This window comes from Colobus angolensis, unplaced genomic scaffold (assembly GCF_000951035.1).
Source record: "Colobus angolensis palliatus isolate OR3802 unplaced genomic scaffold, Cang.pa_1.0 Scaffold77, whole genome shotgun sequence".
NCBI lineage: Eukaryota > Metazoa > Chordata > Mammalia > Primates > Cercopithecidae > Colobus > Colobus angolensis.
The window spans coordinates 2,777,098-2,787,245 of NW_012121487.1; the positions used below are offsets into that span (position 1 = coordinate 2,777,098).

The 10,148-nt window shown below is 45.1% G+C and overlaps 1 protein-coding gene across 1 annotated transcript in view; it reads right to left on the reverse strand.

Moving 5' to 3' along the window:
• The window catches only part of GON4L (gon-4-like (C. elegans)), a 292,893-nt gene that overhangs the window by 177,564 nt on the left and 105,181 nt on the right, over positions 1–10,148 (reverse strand). The window contains exons 18-22 of the mRNA XM_011928504.1: positions 8,281–8,425; positions 6,294–6,444; positions 3,916–4,032; positions 1,491–3,200; positions 1–72 (exon numbers count right to left, since the gene is read on the reverse strand). Coding sequence (XP_011783894.1) covers positions 1–72; positions 1,491–3,200; positions 3,916–4,032; positions 6,294–6,444; positions 8,281–8,425 — 2,195 coding nt within the window. The remainder of the gene's footprint in view (positions 73–1,490; positions 3,201–3,915; positions 4,033–6,293; positions 6,445–8,280; positions 8,426–10,148) is intronic.

Here is a 10,148-nt window from a genome sequence, read left to right on the forward strand (position 1 = left end):
CTCTTCTTCAGACTCACCCTCCTGACTCATGCGCCTTTCAGATGCCAGCCAAGTCAGTTTCTCCATTGTTTCCTGTAAAACCCTCCAAAGAGTACTTATAATGGCTCTTAGTGGCTCATGAATTGCAGAACAGCACAAAGCTATATCAGGGTAATCTGAAGTTAAACAATGGGGAGCCCACCACAGCTGTCAGAGGGGAATTCCCTGAGTTACGAAATCCCAGCAATGGGCCAGGTACAGTGGCTCACGCCTGTAATCCCAACACTTTGGGAAGGCGAGGTGGGTGGATCACTTGAGGCCAGGAGTTCAGGACCAGCCTCGCCAACATGATGAAACCCTGTCTCTACTAAAAATAGAAAAATTAGTCAGATACGGTGGCATATGCCTATAATCCCAGCTATCTGGGAGGCTGAGGCACGAGAATTACTTGAACCTGGGAGGCGGAGGTTGCAGTGAGCTGAAATTGTGCCACTGCACTCCAATCTGGGAGACAGAGTGAGACTCTGTGTCAAAAAAAAATTAAAACACACACACACACACACACACACATAAAACAAGACAAAAAAAAGAAATCCCAGTGATAGCTGACATTCTGCCTGACAGCAGGAGAGGGGAAGAAGTTCCCTTTTACAAACTTCTGTAACCTGAAGATAGTTTTCAGGCTGGAGTGCGATGGTGCAATCTCGGCTCACTGCAACCTCTGCCTCCCAGGTTCAAGCAATTCTCCTGCCTTGGTCTCCTGAGTAGCTGGGATTATAGGCAGGCGATACCACGCCCAGCTACTTGTGTATTTTTAGGAGAGACAGGGTTTCTCCATGTTGGTCAGGCTGGTTTTGAACTCCCGACCTCAGGTGATCTGCCTGTCTTGGCCTCCCAAAATGCTGGGATTTATAGGCGTGAGTCACCGCGCCAGGCTATTTATTTTTTATTTTTTATTTTTTTTGAGACAGAGCCTTGCTCTGTTGCCCAGGCTGGAGCGCAATGATGCGATCTCGGCTCACTGCAACCTCCATCTCCTGGGCTCAAGCGATTCTCCTGCCTCTGCCTCCCGAGCAGCAGGGATTACAGGCACCCGCCACCATGCCTGGCTAATTTTTGTATTTTTAGTATAGATGGGGTTTCACCACGTTGGCCAGGCCAGTCTGAAACTCCTGGCCTTGTGATCCAACCACCTCAGCCTCCCAAAGTGCTGGGACTACAGGCGTGAGCCACCAAGCCCAGCCAATTACTATTTTTTAATTTTTTAAGGTATTTAAAATATGGTCAGGTGATTCAATTTAATGTGTAAATCAGTTTAATATAATCAGTAAAATTTCATCCTTTCCATCTCATTTCACCTCAACTTCACAATCATGTTCCATAATGCATTACAAATAAATAAAAATGATTTTAGGACTATCCATAGTGTAGCAAGCAAGCAGGTGGCATATCAATAAATGAAACATATTACTGAGTCCACAAAATACTTGAGAATATTCTCCAGCTCTCACCTGGAGTTCTGGGACAGAAAGCACAGATTCCTCAGAAGCTGATGACATTTCATCTTCCTCATCTTGGGTGAGGTCATCAAAGTCCTCTTCTTCCTCTTCCTCCGGCCCATTCTTCTCTCCTCCAGTTTCTGGCCCAACTGGAGTCTCCACTGACGGACCATCAACACTGGGTGAGTCTTCTGGCTTCCCTGGGGGGATACTAAGTCTCACTTCAGGATCCATCGAGGACGAAGCATTCTTTGATGACCCTTTGTTCACATCTGTCACTGAGGTTCCTTCATCAGGATGCTCTTGAGAAGATGAAGGGGTTTTAGCTGGCTGACTCCTCTCCTCTTCCTTCTGTAAGACTGTCTGTTTCTTTACCTCTCTAGCACTGTTCAACTCCTCGCTTGGGACACCAGTGTCCAATTCCACAGCATGTTCCTCTTTGATGTCATCACAAATGTCATGCTCAGGGGATCCACTGATTTCCTCTCTAGCATCTTCAGGTTCCATCTTGACAACTTCCTCTGAATCCCCAGCAGTAGGGTTGTTTAGAGACTCCTGGATGCCCTGAGGCAGCGGCTCCAGAGCTTGTCTTCCCTCCTCTGTTTTCACAACAGTCCAGCGACAGGCACTGTTCTCTGACAATCCTTCTTGGCACTCTGCATCTGCTGGTGGTGGCCCTGGGCTATGTTCCACTTTGGGGAAAACAGTAGCAGAGAGAGGAGATAGTTCCTGGGGCTCTAATTTGGGTGTTAGGCCCTGAAAGGCATTTTCCCCATTAGCCACAGCACAAGCAATGTCCACATTCACACGGGCCTTATCTTCAGGGGTGGATGGTATAGGAAGATTCACAGAATTGCCAGAAACAATTAAGGGTGAGACAGAGGAGGCCACAAGGGGCTGGTTCAATTGACAGGGGAAGGAAGTAGGGTTAACCAAGAGGGTGGTAATGGGAATAGTCTGGGGATTCTGGGCCACAGCCGCATTGACAGGCTGGATCATGTTACAGCCACTGCCAAGGCTCACAATCTTCACAGTGGTAGCAGGAACAGTGAAGATAACAGATGCAGGGTGGTGGATAACAGGGGCAGGTTTCATACAGGGAGAGGTCTTGATTCCCCTTCTCTTTGAGGGTCTGCGTCTCACATATGACTTCCGAAACTTAGAAGGGGCAAGGGAGGGCAGCATTACCTTGGGCACAGGGGCAGAAGAGAGCAAACTCTGGGACTCAGACAGAGGGAAGCTTGTCCTGCCCTCAGGGGGCATAGCAGTCAGTGCTGCAGGAGACTCAAAACTTTCACCTCCACTAACCCCCAGTGGAGGGACACCTGGAACTGTCTGTAAAACAGTGGCTGGCTGGATCAGGTGAGGAATCCGGAGCACCATTTTGCTCGGAGGGGCTTCTGAATGAGTTGATCGGGCTGGTGTTTTCCCAGGGTTGAAGCTAGGCTGGAGAGAGGGGCTGGGCTGGATAAGGAGGGGTTTCAGGACTGATGAGCGCTTCTGTCTCCAAGCCTTCCTGGGGAAACGGGTGGCAACTGGCTTCAGTTTCAGGACCACACCCTTAGGCAATAGCAGTGGGTACCGAGTTTCACTCTCCAACTCCAAGTTGTCCTTTTCTAGGCCATGATCTGAGCTGATCTCAGTGGTTCCAGTCACATGTCCTACCTCTCTAGCACCATCAGCCATGTGCCGCAGTTCTTCCTGGATGGACGGCAGACTGGCCTATTGGAAACAAGAACACTCTGATCCAGCATATGTCAAAATTTGGGAAAAAGAAGCTTGGCACAGTGGCTCACGCCTGTAATCCCAGCACTTTGGGAGGCTGAAGTGGGCAGATCACTTCAGGTCAGGAGTTCAGGACGAGCCTGACCAACGTGGTGAAACCCCATCTCTACTAAAAATATAAAAATTAGCTGGGTGTGGTGGCATGTGCCTGTAATCCCAGCTACTCGGGAGGCAGAGGCAGGAGAATCATTTGAACCTGGGAGGCAGAGGTTGCGAGGAGCCGAGATCACACCATAGCCTCGGTGGACAGAGGAAGACTCTGTCTCAAAAACAAAACAAAACAACAACAACAAAAAAAGAATTTGGGAAAAACAATAGGGCTTTCTAGGTTTTAGGGACCTTAGACAAGCTCAAGGCATCTTTCCAAGAAAAGTCTCTCTGCATATCAAATCTACAAAGACCACATTCCAATTATATACTTTAGAAACTTCTGTGAATTTCCTTTAGCAAATTATTATTTTATATATTATTTTAAAAATGTAGAATCACCCAGAGAAGGGCAGAAAAGTAAGGGAAGAAAGGTGAATGAGGAATATTTCTGAAGTCCTAGTTCTACAACTAAAGCATTAGTAGATTAAGGAAGCCCTTGATATTCTCTCAGAACTTTCAGTGACCTTCTGCCTCCCACAGACTTTGAGGAAGAGGGTTGTACCTTTAACCAGAATGGGAGCCGGTGTTCTTCTCTCTCTACAGGTGGCTTCCACTGATGTGGCTGGATCTCTTCACAGCATTTTACTAAGACTGGCAGCTGTTTGGTCTTCTTATAAAACTTAACATAAAAAAATGTGCATGAGTTACATTCCTTCTGGAAACACTGTCCTCTGTCAGGCTGGTGAATGGGGTGGGTGGTGGATCGAGAGAGAGACACACACACACACACACACACAAAACCACATACACACCCACGAACACAGATATATAAATAGCATATGCTGAATACTTGTACATTTTGAATTAAACTAATCTCTATTTAAAGATTTTACAATAATTGTAAAATCTTTCTTCAATATTTTCTAACTGATGATCTCTATCTGGTTGCCAGGAAGGGGACAGTTTAGGTCACAGAGAGAAAAGGAAGCAGATGCTCAGAGCAATCTTATGTAAGATTTGTTCCTGCTCAACAGCTGCAAAGACAGCATCGTAATCTATACCTTGGACAAATGAAAGCTTCATTTTAAGCAAATGATGGTGTGAAGGGCATTAGAAGAGAAGGGAAAAAAAAGACAGCCTGAGAAAGTTCAATTTTTTTTCTTTTTTTTTTTTTGAGACGGAGTCTCACTCTGTCGCCCAGGCTGGAGTGCAGTGGCCCAATCTCGGCTCACTGCAAGCTCCGCCTCCTGGGTTTACGCCATTCTCCTGTCTCAGCCTCCCGAGTAACTGGGACTACAGACACCCGCCACATCGCCTGGCTAGTTTTTTTGTATTTTTTTAGTAGAGACGGGGTTTCACCGTGTTAGCCAGGATGGTCTCGATCTCCTGACCTCGTGATCCGCCCGTCTCAGCCTCCCAAAGTGCTAGGATTACAGGCTTGAGCCACCACGCCTGGCCGAGAAAGTTCAATTTTAAGAGTAAATGAAAGCTGGGCATGGTGGCTCAGGCCTGTAATCCCAGCCCTTTAGAAGGCGAGCAGATTACCTAAGGTCAGGAGTTCAAGATCAGCCTGGCCAACATGGCAAAACCCCTCTCCCTACAAAAATACAAAAATTAGCCTGGTGTGGTGGCACGCACCTGTAATCCCAGCTACTCAGGGGGCTGAGGCAGGAGAATCCCTTGAACCCGGGAGGTGGAGGTTGCAGTGAGCCGAGATCATGCCACTGCACTGCAACCTGGGGGACAGAGCGAGACTCCGTCTCAAAAAAAAAAAAAGAATAGGCCGGGCGCGGTGGCTCACACCTGTAATCCCAGCACTTTGGGAGGCCAAGGCGGGTGGATCACTTAAGGTCAGAGGTTTGAGACCAGCCTGGCCAACATGGTGAAACCTCATTTCTACTAAAAATACAAAAATTAGCCAGGCATGGTGGTGCATGCCTGTAATCCAAGCTACTTGGGATGCTAAGGCAGGAGAGACACTGAGGCAGGAGAATCGCTTGAACCTGGGAGGTAAAGACTGCAGTGAGCCAAGATCACGCCACTTTACTCCAGCCTGGGCAAGAAGAGCAAAAACTCCGTCTCAAAAAATAAAAATAAAATTAAATAAAAACACAACATAAATAAATATCTAAATAAAAAAGAAGAAATCGGGTGCACTGGCTCACGCCTGTAATCCCAGCACTTTGGGAGGCCAAGGCGGGTGGATCACGAGTCAGAAGTTCGAGACCAGCCTGACCCACACAGAGAAACCCCATCTCTACTAAAAATACAAAATTAGCTGGTCTTGGTGGCGCATGCCTATAATCCCAGCTACTTGGGAAGGCTGAGGCAGAAGAATCGCTTGAACCTGGGAGGTGGAGGTTGCGGTGAGCCAAGATCATGCTGTTGCACTCCAGCCTGGGCAAGAAGAGCAAAAACTCCGTCTCAAAAAATAAAAATAAAATTAAATAAAAACACAACATAAATAAATATCTAAATAAAAAAGAAGAAATCGGGTGCACTGGCTCACGCCTGTAATCCCAGCACTTTGGGAGGCCAAGGCGGGTGGATCACTTAAGGTCAGAGGTTTGAGACCAGCCTGGCCAACATGGTGAAACCTCATTTCTACTAAAAATACAAAAATTAGCCAGGCATGGTGGTGCATGCCTGTAATCCAAGCTACTTGGGATGCTAAGGCAGGAGAGACACTGAGGCAGGAGAATCGCTTGAACCTGGGAGGTAAAGACTGCAGTGAGCCAAGATCACGCCACTTTACTCCAGCCTTAGTGACAGAGCAAGAGTCTGTCTGACCAAAAAAAAAAAAAAAAAAAAAAGCATATAAGTGGAATACTGTCAGTGCTTTAGATAAAAGAAGTTTCCTCTTTTCTTTGAGAATAACAAGAGAAAAGAATGAGTACATATTGGTGAGGTGCCTGGATGGTGCATGCAGGAAACACTCACTTTAATGATGTTGTCAGGAGCTCTGTTCATGTTGAGGTTCTTGATTCTCACTGTCAGCTGGTGCGCAGTTTTGCAGGTTAGAAGGTACTTGCTGATTAGAGGATTAGGAAACTCAGTTCCTTCAAAATGCTTCAGTCCTAAAGCTAACAAACTGAGAAAGGAGCAATGACACTAAATCTCACTTCACAGTCCTTCCTTCTAAAGGGCCTCCCCAGACTAACACATTTTACAATCTACTCTTTCTTTTTTATTTTTTTCTTGAGACAAGGGTCTCACGCTGTCACCCAGGCCAGAGTGCAGTGGCACAATTGCAGCCCACTGCAGCCTCTACTTCCTAGGCTGAAACGATTCTCTAGTCTCAGCCTCCCAAAGTGCTGGGATTACAGGCATGAGCCATGGTGTGTGACCCAATCTACCTTTTCATTTTTTTCAGACAGGGTCTTGCTCTGATGTCCAGGCTGGAGAGCAGTGGCATGATTACAGTGCACTGCAGCCTTGAATGCCTGGGTTCAATCGATTCTCGCACTTCAGCCTCCCGAGTATCTGTGACCATAGACGTTCACCACCATGCCTGGCTAATTTTTTTCTTCCTTTATTTGTAGAGACCAGTTCTCACTTTGTTGCCCTGGCTGATCTTAAACTCCTGGCCTCAACCAATCCTCCTGCCTCTCAAAGTGCTGGTATTACAGGTATGAGCCACCATGCCTGGCCAATCTACTTTTTCTAAATCTAATTCTTGTACAAGTTGGTGACTACTCAATAGAAAATTTCAGATGCTTAGTGAGTACTGATTAAGCATTATGAATAAGAATAAGGCCAGGCACAATGGCTCACATCTGTAATCCCAGCACTTTGGGATGCCGAGGCAGGCAGATCACTTGAGGTCAGGAGTTCGAGACCAGCCTGGTCAACATGATGAAACCCCGTCTCTACTAAAAATACAAAAAATAGCCAGGTATAGTGGTGGGCACCTGTAATCCCAGCTACTTCGGCAGGAGAATTGCTTGAACCTAGAGGGCGAAGGTTGCAGTGAGCCGAGATCACACCACTGCAGTCCAGCCTGGGTGACAAGAGTGAGACTCCATTTAAAAAAAATCAAATACTTCACAATTACGTGGGAACATAAGAAACTAGGCATAAATCATTAATAAACGTGAGATCATGATAAGCTGTATCATGATGAGCTGTATACTAACAACACAAAGGAACTTCAAAGAGAATACAAAGGAAGGAGAATGATTCTAATCAAACTAATACAAAATGAATAGGTACTCTGTCAGACAACTTAAACCGGCACCAATACTACCCTCTAACAACATAGATAATCGTGGTTGCATATATACATATATGCTGATAACAGTGTGGCAATACACACAAAAAGCCATAAAAATGTTCATAATCTGGTGGGTGTGGTGGCTCACGCCTATAATCCCAGCACTTTGGGAGGCCAAGGTGGGAGGATGCCTTGAGTCCAGGAGATTGAAAGATGCCTGGATAACACAGAGACACCCTCATCTGCACACACACAAAAATGAGCCATGTATAGTGGCACACGCCTGTGGTCCCAGCTGCTCCGCGGAGGCTGAGGTGCAAGGATCACTTGATCTCAGGAGTTCAAGGCTGCAGTGAGCTGTGATTGCCTGGATGACAGAGTAAGATCCTGTCTCTACATAAATAAATAACATAAAATAAAATAAAAGTGAGCCTCCTGCCTTGGCCTTTCAAAGTGTTGGGACTACAGGTGGGAGAAACCATGACCGGTCTAAAATGCTTTCAAAATGTGTGTGATATTCCCCCAAAAAGCAGTTATTTGGCACTGCTAGAACAAGCATGTCCTAGAGGGCTCTGCTTATCTATACTGCTCTTCCTTTTGTCTTTTGTGTCCATGTTTTATTATACAAATCTTACTTCCCCTAAACTCCTCAAAGGAACTATGTCTTCTCCTTGGGATATTCTGCTGTTTTGATCCCCCAGAGTAAACACTTACTTGTCCTCAGCTTTGGTGAAGACGATCTTATCCTGGGGATTCTTTGCCTTCAGGGAACACACTGGAAGTAACTCTGGGTACATGAAAACCTTGCTTGTGGCCAGGATCCAAGCCACTTGCTTTGGCAAACAGGGAAATTCATTGGCTATAAGAAAATAAATCTTAGATAAATCAGCTTCTAAGACAAAAGAGGGCTTCAAAAAGCCTGTGAATGCATTTTTGCATTTAGGTAGAGCTGTCCTTATCTAACTGGATTTCCCTCCCATCTGCCCACCACTCCCCAAAGAGTTTCCACAGTCTTTCTTAAGCTAACATTGTATCTAAAGGGAGTCCCATTCAATGGCAAGAAAAGTTGACTCTTATTCTTTCTTATGTGGAACACTTTATTCACTAAGTAAAACAAACACTTAAAAAGCACCTAGTAATAAAAGGTGCTGGCAATAGTGTATGCTCAAAAAAAAATGTTTTACCTCCTTCCCCTCTTAAATCCTCAAAGGATAAGAGACCTTCAACAATGCTTTCTTTCTTCCAGAATAAGATTCCAATTTCTTTAATCTCCCTCACAAATCTGGTATTCCAAATTTTACTTTTATTTGATTCTTACTTAACTTTCATTAAGTTCTCCCAGATTCCTTCTGAGGTTGGGAACAAAAGAACCACAAAAGGAATGAGACAATTCAGTCTCATTCATTTCTCTCTCCCTCTTTCAGCCTCTCACTTTCAGGAACCTCTGCAATTCTAAAGACAAAACTACTATATCTGTATTTCTCTTTCCATAAGTGTTATTTTTATATCCCCAGAAGAAAGCAACAGGTCAATAGATGTGTAAGATATTATTATAATTTGGTGTTAAATCAAGTTTTCATTACCATTTCATATCAGTTAATACAGCTATTAAAGTAGTTTGGGATCCGTGTCTACGATATAACACACTTAAATACAACTATATTCAACTTAACGATGAGACTCAGGGATTTAAAATACAATCCAAAGACAAACACAAATCCAGAACAAACCACAACTAATTTGCTAAATGAGGAAACAAATCAGAAGCAAATATTTGGCTTAAGTATATAGCAAGTATTTTCTCAAAAAATACTAAACCAACGCAAGGTAGAATCTAAACCTGCAAATTTCTTTACAATACTGAACACGGCAAATGTATAATCTCTAAGTTATGCGTAACTCCCAAGTCAACATTTCATTCAGAATGGAGATATCACTTACGCTGCAGTCAGTATGGTAAATAAAGTTAGTTGATTTTTTTTTTTTTTGAGATGCAGTCTTGCTCTGTCGCCCAGGCTGGAGGGCAATGACACGATCTCGACTCACTGCAACCTCTGCCTCCTGGGTTCAAGCAATTTTCCTGCCTCAGCCTCCCGAGTAGCTGGGACTACAGGCGCATGCCCCCACGCCTGGCTAATTTTTGTATTTTTAGTAGAGACGGGATTTCACTGTGTGAGCCAGGATGGTCTCAATCTCCTGACCTTGTGTTCCCCCTGACTGGGCCTCCCAAAGTACTAGGATTATAGGTGTGAGCCACAGCACCTGGCCTTAGTTGAAGACAGTAGAAAGCTAAACATGACCAAACTTAATGAAGACAGTAAAAAGCTAAACATGACCAAACTTTACCACCTGACTTTCATCTTTACCAGGCCCCAGTTTATCTTGATTTGACTCCTTTTTTTTTTTTTTTTTTTTTGAGATGGAGTCTCGCTCTGTTGCCCAAGCTGGAGTGCAGTGGCCAGATCTCAGCTCACTGCAAGCTCCGCCTCCCAGGTTCACGCCATTCTCTTGCCTCAGCTTCCCGAGTAGCTGGGACTACAGGCGCCCGCCACCTCACCCGGCTAGTTTTTTGTATTTTTTAG